The following is a 24733-nucleotide window of genomic DNA, read 5'->3' on the forward strand; positions in this document are numbered from 1 at the left end:
TCCACCAAGGAAGCGCTCGTAATTGCCTGGAGCCAGCCTCGTGTCACCTCCTGAGTGGCCAGCACCAACCAGGAGGGGCACGGGTCCAGTAAACACGTGGTGGCATTCAACCTACCCAACAACCTGTCCATGTCCTCGGGAGCCACAGGGTCAAACTCATCCCATAAAATGTCACCAAGACCACCCTCAGCCGTCTCACCCGCGTCACCGCAATTTTGGTCCAGACCATCCCGAAGCTGAATGATTTTATCGTATAGATAACCGTTAAACTCCTCAACACGATTCTCCAGAACCTGTCAGAACCTGCTTGATTTCACCCCTGCTTTGGGAGAAAATTAAAGAAAAGGTTACCAGTATGGGGTATATGAAGTAGGGAGGGGGCTCAGAAAAGTCAAGATAGTGGTCACAAAAGAAAAAAGTTGTAGGGCTTTGACTATATGTATGAATAGTACAGCCACTACATTGGCTTTTTTTTTAACTCTCCGCTCCTTGTTACCAGCCCTAGTCAGATGCATCATTCCTGTTATTGAAAAGAAAAGTATCGGTCTAGTTTGGCACATTTTGGACAGCATGCCACAAGAGCTAGTAAACTCCAAGCAAATTCCTGCTACTCTAGGTAAGCTGTGATTTCTCCATGTTCTACCAATTTGGAGGCCCATGTAGTATACCAACACATTTCTCTGGATACATAAAGGGAATTCATAACAATGACATTTGTTGTCCCAAATACCTTATAGCAGGAATAAGCTATCATAGTAGACTGTACTCAGAACTAGGAATCTTCAAGACTGCACCATCAACATTCAGTAACATAACCAGCTAATTCTCCATGGACTGGGGTAGAAAATCATATGAAATAAATATGTTAGATTTCTGAGAGGTTAACCTATCTATAAGAGGGGGAGTGAAGCTGTAGTGAAATTCAAATTTTTTTACTACCGGTTCGGTGGGCGTGTCTTGTGGGCGTGGCAGGGGAAGGATACTGCAAAATCTCCATTCCCTCCTGATTCCTGGGGGAAGGATATTGTAAAATCTCCATTCCCATCCCACTCTGGGGCCAGACAAAGGTGGCATTTGCCAATTCTCTGAACTACTCAAAATTTCCACTACCGGTTCTCCATAATCTATCAGAACCTGCTGGATTTCACCCCCGGAGTGTAGTCCAATCAGACAGCTGGGAAAACATTTTCTAAAAATCTGAAAAATCCCAGGATGTCTTTACCTTTGTAGTTTATCTTCTAGCACTTCCATATACTTGAGAGCGTTTTCTTTCAATTTTTTCTCTGTAAGACAAACATGATTTTTTTTTCACTGAGAGAAGAAAGAAAAAAGATATCACAAATTTTATTTATTTATTTATTTTTATTTTATTTATTTATTTTATTTTGTCATAACAATATACACAAGCATAACAAGCATAACACAAAAGATTATATAATATATAAACATATATATGAGGAGAAACAAGGTAGTATAAGCATATATATATATATATATATATATATATATATATATATATATATATATATATATATATATATATATATATATATATATATATATATATAGGGGAAGAAACAATAGAACAGGAACGGGAGGCACATTTGTGCTCTTATGCACGCCCCTTAGAGTCCTCTTAGGAATGTGGTGAGGTCAACAGTGAATAGATTTTTAATAAAACTTTTGGGGTTATGAAAAGAGACCACAAAGTCAGGTAATGCATTCCAAGCATAGATAATTCTGTTACAGAAATCGTGTTTTCTGCAATTTAAACTGGTGCGGTTGACATTAAGTTTAAATCTGTTGGTAGCTCTTTGTGTTATTGTAGTTGAAACTGAAGTAGTCATTGGCAGGAAGGACATTATAACAAATGATTCTATGAGCTAAACCCAGGTCCTTTCGAAAGCGACGAAGTTCCAAGTTTTCTAGACCCAGGATATCAAGTCTGGTGGAATAAGGTATTTTATTGGTTACGGAGGAGTGGAGAACTCTTCTCGTAAAATACCTTTGGACACGCTCAACTGTATTGATATCAGATATATGGTATGGGTTCCAGACAGGCGAGCAGTAATCAAGAATTGGCCTAGCAAAAGTTTTATATGCTCTGGTCAGTAGCATGGTGTTTTGGAAAAGAAGCTACATAGAATTAAGTTAACAACTTTTAGAGCCTTTTTTGCTATATAGTTGCAGTGGGCTTTGGCACTTAGATCGTTAGATATAAAAACTCCAAGGTCTTTGACTGGGTGGGGGTCATCTGTGAGGTAATGTCCATCAAGCATGTACTTGTGATTGGGTTCTTTCTTCCAATATGTAGGACTGAGCATTTGCTGGTTGAGATTCGTAGTTGCCAAATTTTAGACCAATTTTATAGAAATTGATAGGAGAATTTTACATATTTTGCTCCAAATGAAATTTTGTTGTGTACAGTTTTCAGATTTAAAGATAAAGATGTGCTCTTTAATAAGAGTTGTATTTGGCGAGGTGGGTGGCTATGTAAATTTGACAAATGAATAAATAAGAAATGCCCAGCTGCTAAAACACTAAAAGTAAAGGTTTCCCTGTCAGTAGTATCTGACTAGGGCATGGTGCTCATCTCTGTTTCTTGGCCAAGGGAGTCAGCATTGTCTAAATACAATTTCCATGGTCATGTGGCCAGCATGACTATATGCCAAAGGCACACATAATACTGTTACCTTTCCACCAAAGTGGTACCTATTAATCTACTTGCATTTGCAGGCTTTCACATCATGAGGTGAGCAGGAGCTGGAGCTAGTAAGGGGAGCTTACCTGTTGCACGGAGCTTGGCTTGAACCCAGGCTGTCAGCTCTTCAGCTGACAAACTCAGTGTCTTTAACCACTGAGCCATCGTGCCCCCTTGCTAAACACTAAGAGTGGAATAAGATTCATGAAAGAAAACACATCAGTTTCTTCAAAGATGGAGAATTTTCACAGGTTCTTTTGAAACTATATCCAGTTTGTGGGACTCAAGAGATGCATCAACTGCACAAGTCTTTATACAATTAGAATGTATTTCTCCCTACAGTCTCCCTACAGTCTGAGAAGATATTGTGTCTATTGTAATCTGTCCAACATACAGAACTGCACCATAACATACAGCTCTACTATGTCTGTTATTGTCTCATTCCCTCCTGTTGATAGTAATTCTACTTCACTAGACTGATTACTAGAAACACAACTTGTATTACTACTCACGTACTAGGCTAAACCCCACAGTATTACTAACAAGGTTTTCTTCCTCCAAATTCTGTTTTGACTCCTAATTTAATTTCTCTCTCCAGAGGTTTTTCTGCTTCGTTGATAGATCTGCTTCTCTTTCCTCCTGACCCTTCCTTCTCTTAGAAAAAATATTCATATTTTTTTCCTAGCTGTTTTCCGGCTGTTTTGCAGGAAGAAGCATACATACCTGTTCCACAACAAAGCTTTTATAGGCAGCTTTGTCAGTGCTAACATCGGGGAAAGGGATCAAAAGGGAGGGCTGAAGGCCAGCAATTGTCTGTGGAGCCTGCTCCTCACAAGAACATACATGGCAAAATCTTTAAATATTTGTCCATAGAAGGACCTGATTATTGATTGTGATGGCCTGAAAGAGTAAAGTGAGTAAATCCTATGTTTATAATAATCTTAGAACTAATCATGCCAGAGCCATCATATACACAGATAAGATTTCAGCATTTGCTAAATTTAAACCCCATTTACAAACAACTATGTAAAGCAGCATACATGGAGAAATTGGTCCATAACACCTATGGTACAATAACATTGCAGAGATGCCCTCACTTTAGGAATACAACCTGTGTGAAAAAGAAACTTTCACTATCTAAAAGATGAGAAATGGGGGGGAGGGAGAACCTAAAACATTGGATGGATTACCATGTCCAAGTGTGTTTCTCCACTAATCGGTCTGATGATTCTGATAGCGGTAGACAGACTTTATCAGCAGGGGTGAAATCCAGCAGGTTTTGACAGGTTCTGGAGAACCGGTAGCGGAAAATTTGAGCAGTTCGGAGAACCAGCAAATACCACCTTTGCCAGAGTGGGGTGGGAATGGAGATTTTGCAATATCCTTCCCCTGGAGTGGGACGGGAATGGAGATTTTGCAGTATCCTTCCCCTGCCACGCCTGCCACACCACTCACGCCACACCCACAGAACTGGTGGTAAAAAAAAATGGATTTCACCACTGCTTATCAGAATAGACTTTTCTGTTCCTAGCTTCTGGTGATCAAGAGACTTGGTCCTTAGATAATCCAATTTGGTTTAAATGCTTAGGCCTGGAAACCATACTAGACTTTAAGGTTCCAGACGCTGCCACATTTTTCCCCTGAGGGGAAGAAGGGGGGTTGAGGGGTATGGTAGCATTCTTCAAGCGGTCAAGGTCGGATGGTGTTCACACCTGCAGGAGTGGCGAGAAGATATTCGAATGAACTGGGAGAACGTGGGACCATGTGACCAGCAAAGGGGTTAGGGGGGTGGGACTCTTGAAGTTTGTATAACTGGGAAAAGAATCCGGAAGTTCAGTTTTGGAATTTCACTCATCACGTGCCAGTTTCCTCATGCTAGTAAAGAACTCTGAAAGACAATGACTTCTGAGTTTTTTTTATGCAGAAGAGGTTTTTCTGCTTCGTTGATAGATCTGCTTCTCTTTCCTCCTGACCCTTCCTTCTCTTAGAAAAAATATTCATATTTTTTTTTCCTGGCTGTTTTCCGGCTGTTTTGCAGGAAGAAGCATACATACCTGTTCCATAACAAAGCTTTTATAGGCAGCTTTGTCAGTGCTAACATCGGGGAAAGGGATCAAAAGGGAGGGCTGAAGGCCAGCAATTGTCTGTGGAGCCTGCTCCTCACAAGAACATACATGGCAAAATCTTTAAATATTTGTCCATAGAAGGACCTGATTATTGATTGTGATGGCCTGAAAGAGTAAAGTGAGTAAATCCTATGTTTATAATAATCTTAGAACTAATCATGCCAGAGCCATCATATACACAGATAAGATTTCAGCATTTGCTAAATTTAAACCCCATTTACAAACAACTATGTAAAGCAGCATACATGGAGAAATTGGTCCATAACACCTATGGTACAATAACATTGCAGAGATGCCCTCACTTTAGGAACACAACCTGTGTGAAAAAGAAACTTTCACTACCTAAAAGATGAGAAATGGGGGGGGAACCTAAAACATTGGATGGATTACCATGTCCAAGTGTGTTTCTCCACTAATCGGTCTGATGATTCTGATAGCGGTAGACAGACTTTATCAGCAGGGGTGAAATCCAGCAGGTTTTGACAGGTTCTGGAGAACCGGTAGCGGAAAATTTGAGCAGTTCAGAGAACCAGCAAATACCACCTTTGCCAGAGTGGGGTGGGAATGGAGATTTTGCAATATCCTTCCCCTGGAGTGGGGTGGGAATGGAGATTTTGCAGTATCCTTCCCCTGCCATGCCTGCCACACCACTCACGCCACACCCACAGAACTGGTGGTAAAAAAAAATGGATTTCACCACTGCTTATCAGACTAGACTTTTCTGTTCCTAGCTTCTGGTGATCAAGAGACTTGGTCCTTAGATAATCCAATTTGGTTTAAATGCTAGATAACCTTTATTATCATGTTTTTCTGTGGGCACTCTGGCGCACATGAAAAAATGAAATTCTGTTGCCTGCTCTCAAAAGTGTGTGTATAGACAGACAGACAGACAGACAGACAGGCTATATACATACATCTAAGCCCTAAGTTATAAATACATATAAATATTAATCACTGTCCATCTTGAATACATAGAGGAAAGAGGAAGCTTGAGAATTCACAAGGTTGAAATTGTATGGAACAAAATTGTGGCTGAATCTGGATGTTCTGCTTCAGATGCCACGAAGCCTCCTCCCAGAAGGTAACAAGGAAAATAGGTCATGAAGAGGATGTCTAGTGTCTCAGACATTAAATGTTCTCCATTTCATGCCTATAGAAACTATATTACCTAATTTAATCTGAAAATGCTTATATCATGTAGGGGCTAAAGGAAATCTATCCAGCTTGGTCCAGGTCTGCTAATTTAAAAGGGGGGGGGAATTACATAATATGTTTTATATGAGGCATATCAACTTTACATCAGAGTTGGGGTATATTTAAATTGCCCCTATTTATTCTAAACATTCTTCTATCTTCCAGAGTTCAATCCGAGGACTGTAAAATTACTGAGATGTGGCAAGAACATAATGGCTTCCCTGAATCTCATGGCAGTCTCATATAAAAGTTTTTTAAAAAACAGTAAAGACTTCTACCTGTGTTCATGTTTAAATAGCAAACACTGTCAATCAAACATGTGATTAAATCCTTTGATAATACAACAGCTTTATGCTCCAGCTTTCATTCCTCTCTGCCCTGATCTCATCATTATATGGCCCTGGAGCATGACATAACACTCTCCTTCATTCTAATGTACAATAGCAATAATCCGGTATCTGGAGGAAAAAGGGATCTCTGCTTCATAATGACTTTGTTTCTAACTAATGTTTCAATATATTCTATTACATGAATGATAAACCCTAGTTCCAATTTCTCCTGCTGTGCTAGCTGGATTTTAATTGGATATTATCTGACATAGTAATTCTTGCTTTTCACAGTTGTGCCCTATTCCCTATGTGCAGTTTTACAATGTCCTTGAAGCAGATAGCTTAATAAATCAGCAGTACTCAATGACAAAAAGGAACCAGGTAGGAAACCATCAATAAGCGAAAAGTAGGTCAGTTAAAAACCCTCCAGGAAACATAAGCATGACATATACAGAGTTCCATTTAAATGCTTTATCTAAACTGAAATGACAAAGAACATTATATGATTCTCTCACGTCACAGGGAATAAGTTAAAACCCTTTAAAATGTTGGATAACCATCTGTCTGAGATGGTGTAGGGTTTCCTGCCTGGGCAGGGGGTTGGACTAGAAGGCCTCCAAGGTCCCTTCTAACTCTGTTGTTATTATTATTATTGTTGCTGTTATTATTAAATACCAGTCAAATTATTTCCCACCAACAATTTGAAGAAAATACCACCAAATATATCTGGCTTGTCCTTATGTTTAGATTGACTCCAAGTGACTGACATAAAGTTTTAACTGAATGCAAGCCAGTGGCAATTGCACAAGGAAAGTATAGGAATCCAACGTTTCTAAATCAAACCACAAAAAGAATAATGTAATCGTGCTACAAGTTGGGCAAGAGAGAATTATGCAACCGTACTCTATGTACTGTATACGTCAAAAGATTTGTTTTCATTATCTCTTTGTGTTCTTGTCCCCAAGGTTGATGTGCTCAGCTCTTATTGGCCATAAAAGAGACCTACCCATATAAATATTATACCTACTAATGGAAGAAGATAATAATAAAAACCATCCTTTGCAGACACACAATATGCTTCTAGCAGTGCCTTTTTTGTGCTTATCTCTTTGGAAAAAAGACTGTAACGCTGAAAGCACCATCAGATTGTATAGAAGAAAGGCAGCTAGACCAATACACATCCTCCCAGCATCTATGTGCTAGTAATATTGTACTGTCATGGTAGGATATTAATTCAGAAAAATCTGCTTTAAAATGCCATGATTTATTCCTAGGGTTCTAAAATGAATGGACTCATGTGAATGCACCACACATCCCAGGGGTGAAATGCTCCCGGTTCAGACTGGATCACCCGATCTGGTAGCGATGGCGGCAGGTGGTTCGGAGAACTGGTAGCAAAAATCCCTGTCTCCCCCCCCCCGCCCAACGATCATCAGAGGGTGTTTTTTTTTTTTACTTTTAAAAGAATTTTTTCTTCGGCTAAAAAAAGTGCTTTTAAAAGTAAAAAAAAAAAGCCTCTGATGATTGCAAGGCTCAGCTGGGATCATCAGAGGCTTTGCAAAGGATTTTTTAACAACCTCTTCTGCCGAAAAAATGCTTTTAAAAGGCTCCTCTGGCGATCCCAGCTGAGTTGCCTGATCATCAGAGGGTTTTTTTTCTTTTAAAGGCAAAAAAATGCTTTTAAAAGAAAAGAAAAGCCTCTGATGATCAGGCAACTCAGCTGGGATTGCCAGAGGAGCCTTTTAAAAGCATTTTTTCTATAACCTCTTCAGCCAAAGAGGTTGTAGAAAAATGCTTTTAAAAGTAAAAAAAAAAAAAGTTGGCCACACCCACCCAGTCACATTATCCCCACCACCACCAAGCCGGTAGTAACAAATTTTACATTTCACCCAACACACCCCGTGTTGTAGCAATAGTATTTAGACTTACATACCGCTTCATAGTGCTTTACAGCCCTCTCTTAGAGAGTCAGCACATTGCCCCCAACAATCTGGGTCCTCATTTTACCGACCTCAGAAGGATGGAAGGCTGAGCCAACATTGAGCCGGTGAGACTTGAACTGTACCCTATATGATGAGCACAAGACCTCAGAACAGGCGAAGCATTATATTTTTCAAACATGCTATTGCAAGAATAATATGATGCTTGAAACAAAGCAGATAATCTTGGTCTGTATTTCCAGATTTCTACTCCTCTTCTAGGCTTAACATTCCTAAAAATTAAAGGCATTGTCCATAGTAAGTAACCAAGGCCAGAAAAAGCTGCACAAAACCACAAAACAGAAAATTAGAAGGTCTGTAAATAGTTACATATTTAAAGGCGAGCAGAAGTCAATTACCCAAGCAATCATCAAGAAAAAATAGAGTCATACTTAGTATTTTCTGATATTATAATTTAAAGTATTATTTCAGTGACAGGAGGATAAATGTCTTTCTAAAAAAATAGAAGAAAACTAATGGAACATCTGAACATTTGTTCTGGAAATTAAATAAAAGTATCCATGCAATTTTGAACTATGCCCACATAATACACTTGAACCAGAAGGTTTAGTATGCTCTAATTGCAATAAGTCCAAAAACATTATATGGTGTTCACAAGTATACAGTCTCTTAAAGTTTTTGTTCTAGCTTTAGGTTTTATTCAAGTTTGTCCATAAAAACAATCTGTTGTTGACAAAAAAAATTTAAGGTGACTTTCAATAATGAAGGCTAATGGAACTGAAATTATGATTATATGAAACAGATGAGGAGTGTTACTAGTTTCTTAAGGAGCATAAAAGAGAAATGCTAACATAAAAGAGAAATTTTAACATCACAGGTCAGGAGCCAAACGTGAGCTACAGTAAGAGTGCAGACCACTAGATCATCATCAAAAGTTTTTAAGAACTACCACACAGGCCTCAAGGCAGTGGTGAAATCCTTCCCAGTTTGCCACTGGTTCGCTTCCCCCACATGCATGGTATGCGCCAACTGTGTGCTACACACAGATATTTGCAGTACACACCAAATGCACTCTGCACACATGCGCAGTGTGTGCCAAATGCATGCTCACATGCATGTGCAGTGCACACCAAATGCACGTTGTGCAAGCATGCACACTGTGCACCAAATGCACACTGCTTGCAGAAAAAGGAGGCTTGGGAAGGTAAGTAGAACACCGAGGGGGAACAGCTGTGCCATGTGATTTAGATTCACTAGAAAGCAGGAAATCCTGCTTTCTGGCGATTTTAAATCACGCGGCACAGCTGATTGTCGGAAATATCAGTTCAGACCAACCGATAGGTTTTTTTTACTACCAGTTTTCCCGAACCAGTGCGAACCGATAGAATTTCACCACTGCCTCAAGGCATGGTTTCTTCCCTGAATAGCATGTGCCAAATCACAAAAATTAAAACAAATGACTCAAATCTGACAACGATTATGAACTTGTGATTATATCCTTTCTTCTACTTTTAAAAAAATTATGTTGAGATCTAAACAAAAGATCATTGACTTTAATGGACTTTGGACCACAGGTTGAAAACTAGTGAGCTACAGAATCTTAGAAAAGCAGGTGACGATTGCCAATGGATGAGGACATTCTAGATTGAACCAGGTCCCTCTTCAGGCATTCAGCTGAAAGAACGGAAAGCTTTAAACTGGATGGAGAACTGATTGTGCATGTTGTTTGTGCCCCTTCCTTCCCCAATCTTTGTGCCTTCAGTTATATTGAAGTCTAATGGAAAGCTGCACTTGTACGGTATATGCAAAAGCATGAATACAGGTATTGTGTATTCTGGAATCATTCTTTCTTAGCATCCTGGATCACTCAGCTTCAAAACAATATCAGTACCGCTCTCTTTCAGAATTCCAGTTCAGTAAGTAGAGCTTGAGAGGTAAAGCTGCATGTGTAGTAGCTTCTACAATAAGCTCAAAGAAGGTCAACCCCCACCCCCATCCACCCCCATCCAGCATTAATTTCAGTTCCTTCTCTACATTTCCTCAGAATCCCAAACATGGCATACCACGAGCTGTGACTTATGGCTAACTCATGGATGCTGCAGAGGACGATGGGGAGGGAAACAACCCAGTCGTAAGACTAAGTACATTATTATCAAACAGAAAAGAGGTTATTTTTTTTTCCTGATCCAATTTGCCTTCATTCATGAGATCTTTTTTTTTCTTTCTCTAATCAAAAATTTATTTATTTTTTAATTTATATCCCGCCCTTCTCCGAAGACTCAGGGAGGCTTACATTGTGTAAGGCAATAGTCTCATCCTATTTGTATATTTATATACAAAGTCAACTAATTGCCCCCCCCAACAATCTGGGTCCTCATTTTACCTACCTTATAAAGGATGGAAGGCTGAGTCAACCTTGGGCCTGGTGGGACTCGAGCCTGCAGTAATTGTAACTGCAGGCAGCTGTGTGTTAACAACAGGCTGCATTAGCCTGGTGAGCCACTTCCCAGCCCTTATTGGGTAACATTATTAATATTAGCAAGATGATGGAATACCAACTCTAAATGCCCAAAGATCCCATTCAAGACCGTTAATCCACTGATCTATTTTTACTTGGTTTACATGAAAGATGCCATTTCAATGAAACAAGGTAATTAGGTCTTGGATGTGAAGAATAGAGTTTGTGCCAGGGCAGCTGCTCCTGTTGATGAAAAAAATATATATCTCACTCTTCACATAATCCATTTGCCTTTATGGAAGCTACGGCTGAAGTATACATTTGCACACAAAGCTTTGCTCATGCTACATCACAACTAAACAGAAAAACAACCCACCTGCCCCGCCCCCCTTTCACTTCTGCTTCCTCTAAATCTAAGGTGGGCTGATCCAAAAGTGAGTCACTCCTGCAATAACCAATGAATGCCTTAGACCAGGGGTGTCAAACTCGATTTCATTGAGAGCTGCATCAGAGTTGTGTTTGACCTCAGGGGCCGGGGTGGGCATGGTCGGCTTGACCTCACTCATGTTGGGGGCCACTGTGGCCCGAGCACTCTGACAAAGAAAATAGGCTCCAAAGCTCCATTTTCGGCTGCATTTTCTCCTGCAACCCTCTGCCAGCAAAATTGGAGCTTGGGAGGGCCGCGTTTTTGCTGGTAGAGGCACTGTGGGCCGCTCCTTCACTATTTCAAGGGCGGTCGCGCAGGCCAGATCTAAGCACTCCGGGCCGGATTCAGCCCCCAGGCCTTGAGTTTGACACCCCTGCCTTAGACTTTTTTTCATATTGTACTTATACAACTATGTTGCTCATTTATCCAAAGTACTTACTGCTATGCCAAATGCCATTTTGGGTTAAATCCCAGATTATCCTATTATGCTTCAATGGCTGTATAACAGCTTACTTGCAAAATACAAGCAACAGCTAGAGGCATTCGATCCAGAAATTAACTCAATTAACTCAAATGAAAAAAAAAGTCAACTGGTAGAGTTCAGTGCCAACTTTTCCTCTCCCCACCCCCATCCCCCGCACACACCCCACCTTCTTAAGACATGAATTGCTATCATTGAGCTGGCAACATTCTTTTATGCATTTGGGGAAATTCCAGGCACTCGAAGGCTCCGTTTCATCCAAGAGAACAACATGCCATTTTGTGCTACTGGTACTACCCATCCAAGTAGATCTTAATTCATTAGTGAATTATGTCAGGAATGCTGACACCAATCAGAAATTCATTAAGGCAGCTGATCTTTCTTGAGTTTTCAAGCCCTGGCCATTTAAGTATGCGTAAAAGAACAGGGGTACAACCATAGCATATAAGAAGCTGATAAAAACAGAGCTGTTGTCTCGACCAATGAAAAGCCCTGTCATATACTGTAACTACCAAAAGACAGAAGACAGTAATAACAACACTTAGCTTTGTGGTTATTTTTAAAAAGCAATAAGCAGTGCTAGACTGAGAATATGAAAGCAAAGAGGTCCTTTTTTGTGTGTGACAAACCCAGAAGGGAAAAAACCCCATAAAAATACAGCTATGATTGGAAGCAGGGGAGAAAATTATTGTGACATTAAAATCATGTTGAAACTAAGGGAGACAGTTGAAGAAAAGGCAAAGAAGCCCTCTTATCTATGCAACAGCCCTCCTAGCTTCCATATTTAAACAACTATAGGGAACCATGGAGCTAAGGGTGGTAAGAATTCCAGATGATGCCTGTAGTTGTATATACTGCCATCGCCATCCACTGCTGTTCTCATCATCCCAGTTTGCATAATCAAGAAGACACTGTATTAGGTAAAGCTGAGTTATTCCTTTTCTCCAGTGGTAAAATCCAATTTTTTTTACTACCGGTTCTGTGGGCATGGCTTGGTGGGTGGGGTGTGCTTGATGGGCATGGCAGGGGAAGGATATTGCAAAATCCCCATTCCCTCCCCACTCTGGGGCCAGCCAGAGGTGGTATTTGCTAGTTCTCCAAACTGCTCAAAATTTCCACTACCAGTTCTCCAGAACCTGTCAGAACCTGCTGGATTTCATCCCTGCTTTTCCTGTATTTTGACTACTGCAAGGGTGTGAATGACCTCAGTTAAGAGACACTTGCTTTTACCCTAAACATTTTTATCTTACCTACTGTCCTAGGACTACTAAACATCTTACAATTAAATTCCAAGATCAGCACAACACAATGGGCTTGTTTCCATCCCACAATCAATTTACTCATTTTTGTGAGGCAAAAGTACATAATCCCCAACAGGTCAGCCATCTCCATTACTCTTCATGCTCCCAATTGCCACAAGGCAATTACTCTCTTCTCCGCTTCTTGCTTGCTTCAATTTTAAACACCACCCCCACCCCCTGGAAAGAGAGGCAGAGCATCTAGAAATGATCTACTCCTATGTGGCTATCTACTGTAGGACTTTGTTTCCAACACAGATGGAAGTTAAACCTGGCTTACGAAAATCACAAAATATGGTGGGGATTAGTCTAAACTAACACTGGTCAGTGCTGGGCTAAAACCATTCTCCTAAGAATTAATTGGTTGGATCTATTGGGTCAACTTCGGAAATCACACACATATTCACACACATTGAGAGAGAGACACATACACACCCATGAACCAGTTTAGCAAGTGGCATCCACAAGATTCTACAGTAACTTAAAGGGGGCAGTAATTACAAGGTAGAGTTAAATAAAACCTACTGAAATAGTTGGGATAGGAATTCAAATTTACGATTAGATTTCTGCAAGAATTTCTGCAAACAATCCAACAAATGTAAGAACCCTTTTGGATTCTACTTACGTTGAAATAAAGCTAGTTTCTAAAGTCCCTGGCCATGAAAAAATCAGTCTCTATTACTAATGGAAATTGAGACTGAGAGCAAACGCAAACTGACAGACAAATGTAGTTGAATTAAGTTTTAATATTTTTGAAGTGGCATTTTTCAAAATAGTTTTAGGCTATTTTTCCACGGGAGAACTTCATTGGCTGGATCACCATTTTACTCTCAACATAGGTAAAACATTTTGTAGGAACTAGACTAGTACAGTATGAAACAAGCAGATCTTGCAACCGTGTGGGACAAATTTAGCTGCAGAAAAGCATAAATAGTATGTGAAAGGTTTTTTATTTCCACCTCCTTAAAATGTCAGTTTTAATGTAACATAATCAATAAATCATGACAGTTCCATGGAAAATGAATTGGCATGCACAATCACATAGCATCTCTCAGTGGTCAGAGAGTATGACAGGTTAATCTAAGGGCTTCTGATAGGCTGTTCTTGTGCAGAAAGAAATTACTTCTTCAAAGGATATATTCACATGTCCTGCTTAGTCCATCACCTGAACAGGTAATCCACTTCTTCAGGAGTACAGAAACAGACAATATGGTGCTCCTTTTATTCCTAGGTAATTGAAAAGCAATTTCTACCCATATTTTTTTCAGATATGATTCAAACATACTGTTTTTCTGCCCAAACTCCTTAAGCCCTTTGGATTGGATCATTTCAAGCATTCCATTCTGATTTAGTTAAAAGTCACAGCTATGATTGGCTGAATAATGTCTGTGTTTAAGAATAACAATATTCCATAAATTTCCATGACTACTCTTTAAAGATACTACCATATAGCTGCAATGGGAAGTAGGAGAAACCATGAGGAAAGGGAGGAAGTGCAACCAAGGCAATGGTCAAAAATCTGAGTCCAAAGTAGAAATGTAAATTGAGAAAGTGTTTCAGATATTATTCTAAATCTTAGGGAGCAGGGAGGGAGGAAGGGCATCTAGACTTACTAGTTTGCTTTAGTGTAACCATATAATAAAAATAATGTTAACTGTTTCCTAGTCTGGTCTACCTTGAAGGGATGACAGCAGCAGATTTTCAGAATTTGCCTTTTGATACAGATTTGCAACATATGCCTCCTTTCTTGCACATTCAAGCTAGGGGTTTAGTCCAGGGGTGAAATCCAGCAGGTTCTTACAGGTTTTGCAGAACCGGTAGTGGAAATTTTGAGTAGTTTGGAGAACCGGTAAATGCCACCTCTGGCTGGCCCCAGAGTGGGGTGGGAATGGAGATTTTGCAATATCCTCCCCCTGCCATGCCCACCAAGCCACTCCACACACACCAAGCCACGCCCACAGAACCAGTAGTTAAAAAAATTGGATTTCACCAATGGTTTAGTCATAATGAAAAATGATGGATGATTATTATGTGGTTTTTTTAAAAAATCATTATTTTGTGATGTGTGGATCATTACAACTGCCCAAATTTTTGAAGGCTGATGTTTTTGCTTTGTACTGTTCATACTTTGACTTGTTTTACTTTGGATTAATAGAATGATCAAGTCAACTATCAAGAGTTCAGGTCTGAACCCCTAACATACTGTCTTGGAATATAATTCCACCATTTTTAATTAACTTCTTTTTTGATTAGGTCTATCTAAAAATTAGGTGTATGTCTTAAATTTTCATAAAAGAAGGTAGAGAATTTACATTTAATAAATACATTGCGGTGGGTCAGTGGCTAAGACACTGAGCTTGTCGATCGAAAGGTCAGCAGTTCAAATCCCTAGTGCCGCATAACAGGATGAGCTCCCGTTATTTGTCCCAGCTTCTTCCAACCTAACAGTTTGAAAGCACATAAAAAATGCAAGTAGAAAAACAGGGACCACCTTTGGTGGGAAGGTAACAGTGTTCCCTGTACCTCTGGCATTTAGTCATGTTGGCCACATTACCACAGAGACATCTTCAGGCAGCGCTGGCTCTTCAGCTTTGAAACAGAGATGAGCACCACCCCCTAGGTTGGGAACAACTAGCACATATGTGCAAGGGGACCCTTTACCTTTACTTAAATACATTACAATTGCCAATTCTTATTTGCATAAGTTCCAATATTCTGTGCCAAAGGAAGTAAAGTGTAAAGTCTTTTTTTAAAAAAAGATGTCCTTAGGGTTGGAGTCTACTTCTGGTAACTTCATAGGCACATCCATGTAGCTTTCTTGACAATAATATGTAATAATATGTAATTGTTTTCTTCCAGAATGCTTTTTTTCCTCTACTCACTCTTGCTTATAATCCTGGTACTCTCTAATGGTGTCTCAATCAGACACTGATCATACTTAACATTTCATTTTTATAATTCCAATGAAACTATAAAATGTTTAATTTAGAAAATAAAGCTACAAAATGTTTTGAAATTAAAGTCATTTTGCAACTTCAAACTTACATGTCTACATTGAAATGATATTGAATTAAATCACTCATTAAAGTCAATGCCAAAACTATTGAAACTTTTTTTTTAGTTTGACATACTACGGAGAGACTTGCTTACTAGCATCTTCCCAGAATAATTAAAACATAATTAGTTTGCAACTAAACCTTTAAACTGTCAGAAGCATACTTTGAGACCTGAGTCTTGGCACCAGTGAATGACATCTGCTCATAAACCAAGGGACAATTACAAAAATCAACATATTTCTCTGCAGGTCATTCAATACTAGTGCAAGGCCAGGATCCAAATTAGTTTTCTGACATGGCAGTCTTACTTGGCCTCTTGGCAAAATTCTTCTGAAATTAGGAAATGTTTCAGGAATGAATGTGCTTGATATTTTATTTATTTATTTATTTATTATTTAGATTTTTATACCGCCCTTCTCCCGAAGGACTCAGGGCGGTGTACAGCCAAATTAAAAATATACAATATACAATATTAAAACAACAAATTAAAATAACATATTATATAATGGCCGAAAAATTTAAAAGTTTAAATGTAAAACCGTCAAATTGACCCCAATAAAACACAGTACCCCAATTTAAAATTATTAAAATTCAAATTTCAGAATTTAAAAATTAAAAGTTAAAAATTAAGCCAGTCCCGCTTGGATGAACAAGTAAGTTTTCAATTCACGGCGAAAGGTCCGAAGGTCAGGTAGTTGACGCAAACCAGGGGGAAGTTCATTCCAGAGGGTAGGTGCTCCTACAGAGAAGGCCCTTCCCCTGGGGGCCGCCAGCCGACATTGCTTGGCGGACGGCACCCTGAGAAGACCCTCTCTGTGTGAGCGTACGGGTCGGTGGGAGGCATAGGGTAACAGCAGGCGGTCCCGTAAGTACCCGGGCCCTAAGCCATGGAGCGCTTTAAAGGTGGTAACCAACACCTTGAAGCGCACCCGAAAGACCACAGGTAGCCAGTGCAAACTGCGCAGGAGCAGTGTTACCCGGGAGCAGCGTGTGGCTCCCTCAATCACCCGCGCAGCTGCATTCTGGACTAACTGAAGCCTCCGAGTGCACTTCAGGGGTAGCCCCATGTAGAGAGCATTACAATAATCCAGACGGGAAGTGACTAGAGCGTGAGTGACCGTGCATAAGGCATCCCGGTCAAGAAAGGGGCGCAACTGGCGAACCAGGCGAACCTGGTAAAAAGCTCTCCTGGAGACGGCCGCCAAATGATCTTCAAACGACAGCCGTCCATCCAGGAGAACGCCCAAGTTGCGCACCCTTTCTGATGGGGCCAGTGACTCGCCCCCAACAGTCAGCTGCGTTTGCAGCTGACTGTACCGGGGTGCCGGCATCCACAGCCACTCCATCTTGGATGGATTGAGCCTGAGTCTGTTTCTCCCCATCCAGACCCGTACGGCTTCCAGGCACCGGGACAGCACTTCAAAAGCTTCGTTGGGGTGGTCCAGGGTGGAGAAGTACAGCTGAGTGTCATCAGCGTACAGCTGGTAACTCACCCCAAAGCCACTGATGACCTCGCCCAACGGCTTCGTATAGATGTTGAACAGGAGAGGCGAGAGAATCGACCCCTGAGGCACCCCACAAGTGAGGGGCCTCGCAGTCGATCTCTGCCCTCCTGTCAACACTGTCTGCGACCGGTCAGAGAGATAGGAGGAGAACCACCGATAAACGGTGCCTCCCACTCCCAAACTCTCCAACCGGTGCAGCAGGATACCATGGTCGATGGTATCGAAAGCCGCTGAGAGGTCTAACAGGACCAGGGCAGAGGAACAACCCCTATCCCTGGCCCTCCAGAGGTCATCCACCAACGCGACCAAAGCTGTCTCAGTGCTATATCCGGACCGGAAGCCGGACTGGAATGGGTCCAGATATCTGTCACAAAAGGCAACCGTTCAAAGAAAAACAAAATCCAAAATTCCAATAACGGCATCTCACTTCAAGAATTCTATACCAGTTTGAAAGCAGTTTTACCTCTTGTGTCCCATAACATCAGCAGTGTTGGATAACTGAGATTATTTCTGGTTCAGCCACAGTATATTTGAAATTGCTGGGAAGGTAGAATTTGTTGGATTTCTTCTTGCCATACATTGATTTCTTTTTGAGACATGGTGGTAACATATTCTTATTGAAGAAAACACCCTTATTCCTCCTCCAGTCTCTGAGCTTCAAATCCTGAAGGGAAATGGTGGCCTGGTAACTCACCGTTAGTAACCTAGATATTGACAAAGTCGTTACTAATTTTCCTCTTCTCTGAAGCAACGGGATTTTCCCCCTTCTTTCTTTCCCTGTGGTGGTAAGAGAATTGTTGCTGCTTCAAGATCTTTAGCCACTTGGGGCACAGAGATGCTTTCTGCTTATTGCTCTCGGCATTTCAAGTCAGCAAAAGTCAAGACAATGACAGATTACTGTACCTTCAAGGGCTTCTGGGGGATTAGAGAATCGAAACAATGACCATGTAAGGATGAGCCCAAGCAGTTTCATGTATTCCAGCTAAATACCTGGAACTCTCCAATAACTGAGATGGGAATTATTGGGAAATGAATTTTCTATCTGAGATATATGTCCCTTCAATCGGAATAGTAAACTTATAGATAATACATACGATACATGATTATGTAATGTAAAACATATATTCCTGTGTTTAAGGTGACACAAGACTGTTGCTGTTCCTTCTTTTTTAATTCCAATCAATTTTTCATCTATTTATTTATTTATTTATTTATTTATTTATTTATTTATTCGTATTTTTATACCGCCCTATCTCCCTAAGGACTCAGGGCGGTGTACAGCCATATAAAAACACAGAAATATACAAAATAAAACATTCAACTAAAAAACTTATTATAAAGGCCAAATATTTAAAATCAGATATAGATAGTAAAACCCAATTTAAAACCAAAGCTAAAATTTAGTCATTAAAAATTTAAAACCCTAGTCCAGTCCTGCGCAAATGAATAGATGTGTCTTAAGCTCGCGGCGGAAGGTCCAAAGGTCAGGAAGTTGATGAAGTCCTGGGGGAAGCTCGTTCCAGAGGGTGGGAGCCCCCACAGAAAAGGCCCTTCCCCTGGGCGTCGCCAGTCGGCACTGCCTGGCCGACGGCACCCTGAGGAGTCCCTCTCTGTGAGAGCGCACGGGTCGGTGGGAGGCATTCGGTGGCAGCAGACGGTCCCGTAAGAGTATGACTGCCTTTTTTACTAATCAATAAGATCAATAACCCTTTTTTATCTGAAATAAGGTTGCAAATGTGGCAATAAATAAATATATCTGCCATGCCTCCCTCAGGCCAGATGCCAGGGAAAGAGATAAATTTCATTCTGGTACCCAGCCAGCAACCCTGAGGTATACACACAATGCTAATTCACAATTTTTATATATGTGTGGGGGGATGGATGTTAACAAATCACAATAAACATGCTTAGCAATAATGGATAATAATTGATTCAGACAATACAGTATAATAACAGACTGGCTTGAAAACAACTCAATCCAGTACTAGTTTCATTTCTTGCTTAGCACATAGAAAATAAATCTCAATTTCCTGATTCACAGGCAGCACGAAACTTTTGTTTCAATAACTCAGGAATAAGGACAGAACAGGTTAGGGCAAGAGAAGAGTCTATCAGACATACAGTCACAGCTGAGCTAATGAACCAAGAATCTATCAGTTCCTATTTTTTGCCTGACAATCAGGTTTTTAGTTTCAAAGGACTATAAATGAAGACATTAAGAACTGCCTGCTAAATTCACAGTTTTCAATTTAACTGGATGATTTTTAAAATGTTGGCACTTGATTGAGATGGTTCTACAGGAAAAATATCCAATGTTTACTATTTTTTTATTTTCAAGTTTTATATACAAAAATAATGTGTACACACACAAAGGTATGTGATTTCTTATTCAAATCCATGCTTTTTCAAATCAGCATGTAAATTATACCTGTTAAATTCATAATTTAGTATGCTGAAATGCTCTAATACTGCTAAATCCCCAATGAGTCGTTCAGAAATTTAACTTATATTTAAGGGGCTATTACAAAAGAACAACTTAAAAGCATTTTCACGGTAACATTATGCATTCAGATTTTATGCAGAGGAGGAACAGTTATGGAAAAATTACTTTCTTACTATCTTATTTTTCCACCACTTAAATTGGCAGCTATATTCTTGACATACATATATTCATGGATTCTCTGTCCCAAAGGATTGCATATATATTAAACACAAGTTAAGCCTACTAGGATTTAATCTATGTTCATTCGATGTTCATTATGAGGTTTTTACTCTGGTATTTTGCTTAATTATTTTTCTTCCCCCCCCCCAATCTGCAATATTGAATGGCGGTAATAATGAATTCATATAATTGTAGAAACCCCAATAGTAACTATTCATCGTTTGCTAATGTAACATTATATTTGCATTAAAATAGTCTGTTCAAAACATGGTCTGTAAATGAGTTCAGAGAGTTACAACCACAAATCTTAAAGTAGAACATCAGGTCAATTAGCAGCTAAGCCAAAAGAGTTACGGGAGAATAAAAAAGACGTTTAGCAAATTAAAATCCAAATTAATGTTCTCAGACTCAAGTAGATGTGCAGACAGGTGATCTCTACATGTTAACATGTAATACAATCTCATAAAGGGATAGATGTAGAAAAGTAACATCTGTTTTTTAAAAAAGACTAAGAGCATGGCAAGCTGGTCATGCATCAAAGATAGTGGGGGGGTTTTAATTCCATAATATATTTTTATTAAGTTATAAGGTAATATAAAATGCAAAATACAAAAGTAAATAAAAGACAGTGAGAGGGGAAGGGAAAGGGGAGACAGAAGTGAGGAAAAGTAGGGAAAAGAAAAGAAAAAGAAACATTGACTTCTGACTCTCTCTGTTGCAGTAGAGTAGGGCATTAACATCGAATCACAGCGTTTTGTTTTTCCATAATAATATAAACAAGTCATTTCTATTAAACTCTATCAATCTAATCTATAAAACCCCAAGTCCAAGTTACATTCTTTTCCACATCAAGCATGAAATTCAGAAGCGATTTCCATGCAAAAACAAAAATCAGAGTAGTCAGTTTTGCCATTTCAAAACAGTTTTTTTTGTTTGTTTGTTTTTTACTTAGCTGGCATATAAGGAGCTGATTGGTCTTCATTTCATAGTTGGCCAAAACTTGTACTCTGACTACCAGGTACTGTGGCAGAACAGCCCTGCCCCTTGGGTTCCTAGTTCCTAATCCTAGTTTTTTATTTATTTATTTATTTATTTATTTATTTATTTATTTATTTATTTATTTATTTATTATCCATATATTTTCATATACACTCATTGGTGAACAACGGAAGGATATGTTTTTAGTTTGGTTTGGTTTTGCTATCACTGCAGTGATGGAACCGTGAAATAGCGAAGCTGTTCTGTTTTTGTTTTGTTTTTATAAGTTTACTGCTAGAACAACAGAGCAATTGTGACTGTGTTTTAGCAGTGTGTAGGAGTCATTATGTGGATGGGAACAGTACAAAAGATTTAACTATGGGAACCATATATTTTCATAGACCCACACTGAAAAGAAAAGTATATTTCAGGAATCCAGCATGGGTGGGATGACTGGAAAGGAAGAAAACTCCACCAACTAGGGACCTCAAAAAGCTTGGTCAGACAATCGATCAGGATATCACCATATCCAAAGTTTAGAAGGGAGCTGAGATCCAGAAAGGGATTTCTTAAAATGGTTTGGTTCAGTGGTGGGTTTCCAATTTTTTTACTACGGGTTCTGTGGGTGTGGCTTGGTGGGCGTGGCATGGCTTGGTGGGCATGGCAGGGGAAGGATACTATAAAATATCCATTCCCTTCCCAATCAGCTGTGGCTCAGGAGGCAGAGAATAGATGGGGGTGGGGCCATTCAGAATTTTTACTACCAGTTCTCCGAACTATTCAAAATTTCTGCTACTGGTTCTCCAGAACTGGTCAGAACCTGCTAAAACCCACCTCTGATGTCCACCATGTTCCATGTGCACACAACTTTACAAAGAGCATCCTGCAGAAAACCAAGGAACGTAACATTCATTTATCCCCAATTTGTTATTTTATTATAAAGTGGACTTGTTTAAGCAACAAAAGATAAAAGTAACACAATGTTTTATGTGGGAGATGTAATTAAATAAGTTACATTGGCAGGTAGGGAATGATGGGAGTTGTAGTCCAATGGGCATGGAGGATATCAGGGAAGGGAGAATCAAACTATTCTCCCAAGCACCTGAGGGTAGAACAAGAAGCAATGGGTGGAAACTTATCAAGGAAAGATGCTGAGACTCTAGAAAGAGTGCAGAGAAGAGCAACAAAGATGATTAGGGGACTGGAGGCTAAAACATATGAAGAACGGTTGCAGGAACTCGGTATGTCTTGTTTAATGAAAAGAAGGTCTAGGGGAGACATGATAGCAGTGTTCCAATATCTCAGGGGTTGCCACAAAGAAGAGGGAGTCAAACTATTCTCCAAAGCACCTGAGGGTAGAACAAGAAGCAATGGGTGGAAACTAATCAAGGAGAGAAGCAACTTAGAACTAAGGAGAAATTTCCTGACAGTTAGAACAATCAATCAGTGGAACAACTTGCCTGCAGATATTGTGAATGCTCCAACACTGGAAATTTTTAAGAAAATGTTGGATAGCCATTTGTCTGAAATGGTGTAGAGTTTCCTGCCTGGGCAGGGGGTTGGATGAGAAGACCTCCAAGGTCCCTTCCAACTCTGTTATTGTGTTATGTTATGTTATAAACAACCCATTTTTTAATCCACCAGTTCAGGCACCATTTCTGTTGAAAAAAAGATATTTTGAAAGCGTGGGTAGAGTGATTTAATTCAACAGCTTATATTATCACATTTCTGGGAGGTTTGAATCTCTTATGAGGATTTAAACTCTCATAATGGAAATAATTAAACTATCTCTTTCTTTTATTCTTCTAGCTGAGTGAAGATAATATCAAAAGTACATCTAAAAGCAATGAGGTTATTTCAAACAACAAATTAGTGCTGACGACCAAAGATGAAATATGTTGAAAGAAGAATGCTGAGAGCAGCCCAAATGTAGAGATTACACAATAAACCTCCACAAAGAAGAAAAAGAAGGAAGAAAACAGAACTCATTCAAGAAGGGGAGGGGGAGGGGGAGGGGGAGACTCCCCAGATCATGCAAATTTGCTGAAGTCAGTGAAAAGCTCTTAAGAATAATTAGGAACAGATGATACAGTCAGCATGCTATTCAGTATGCAAACATAATGAGTATAACATTATAGACATTTTATTTAGCATTTTCCAAAACAAAATAATACAGTGAAAAAAATCTAGTATATTAAGTACAGGTAATACATATCCCAAATTAAGTGGGGGGGAATATAATAATATTTTGCAGGTGCATAAACTGATTCCTCTTTGTAATAAAATAGCTCACTGCTCATCTTTCTCCAAATCTTCTATGCTTTTGCATTAAAAGTCCACATGACAGACATATTTATTTAGATGCATGCTGAATTGTGTTCAACCAATTTTTCCCTCAGAAAGCCAAGTCAGGATTTCCAACTCAATATTTTGGTCCTCAAAGTTGTATTGTAAATTTGCTTTGTAAGAAGTGCACACTAGTCTGATTATATCGATTGAAGAAACATCTATGCCACCCTTCCGGGTAAATCTATTCCAATTTAACTTTAAAACTACCTATTGTCCAGCAGGATTTCTGAATTTATTTTATCATTACAGTAGCTAAGTTTCTTGGTAACCCAAACAAGCTGCTATAGGTAGTCTTCGACTTACGACCACAATTGAGCCCAAGATTACTGTTGTTAAGTGAGACATTTGTTAATTGAGTTTTGCCCCATTTTATGACTTTTCCTGCCTCACTTCTTAAGCGAATCACTGCAGTTGATAAATTAGTAACACGGTTGTTAAGTGAATCTGGTTTTCCTGTCACTTTGCTTGTGAGACAGTCACAATAGGTGATCACATGAACTTGGGACACAGCAACAGTCATAAACATGAAACTGTTGCCAATCATCTGAATTTTGATCACGTGATCATGGGGACGCTGCAAAGGTTGTAACTGTAAAAAAAGGTCATAAGTCACTTTTTTCAATGTCGTTGTAATTTTGAATGGTCATTAAATGAACTGTTGCAAGTCGAGGACTACCTGAATCTATGGGGAGAGAAAAAGCTGTTCCCTCCCCTGAGTCCTCGTATTTATTGAACTCAATTTTTAAAATTTAACTAAATTTAACATTTAAAAATCCCCTCACCCTCATCACCACCACCAGCACACAAAGACGTAGTTTAGAAAATCAACTAATGGTAGAATACGAAGGAGGGAATATATGGAAGGAATCCAAGGGGAGCAAAAAAGGACAATAATCAGCCACATCCCCACATACCAGTCTCATTTTAGAGACCATCGACCTTTATACTTCTCCATAAGTAAGTAAGCTGGCAATCCAGTGGTGGGTTGCTACCGGTTCACCCCGGATTGGGTGAACTTGTAGCGGCAGCGGTGGAAGGCTCCGCCCACCCATCTGGACACCTCTGCGCATGCCCAGAAGTGAAGTGCGCACACGCGAGCCCACGCACACCCACGAGAGAACCGATAGCAACGGGATTTGAAACCCACTACTATGGCAACCTGAAGACAAAGCAGGAACGCGTTTAAACAGATTGAACTTAGTCATCTCTCAAAATCAGAGAGATGCAAA

The 24733-nt window shown here is 39.7% G+C and overlaps 1 protein-coding gene across 1 annotated transcript in view; it reads right to left on the reverse strand.

Annotated features, from left to right (window-relative positions):
- DISC1 (DISC1 scaffold protein) overlaps positions 1-24733 on the reverse strand; it is a 176551-nt gene that overhangs the window by 56506 nt on the left and 95312 nt on the right. The window contains exon 8 of the mRNA XM_058166515.1: positions 1223-1283. Within this exon, the coding sequence (XP_058022498.1) occupies positions 1223-1283 (61 nt within the window). The remainder of the gene's footprint in view (positions 1-1222; positions 1284-24733) is intronic.

Source organism: Ahaetulla prasina, chromosome 1 (genome assembly GCF_028640845.1).
Source record: "Ahaetulla prasina isolate Xishuangbanna chromosome 1, ASM2864084v1, whole genome shotgun sequence".
NCBI classification, from domain to species: Eukaryota; Metazoa; Chordata; class Lepidosauria; order Squamata; family Colubridae; genus Ahaetulla; species Ahaetulla prasina.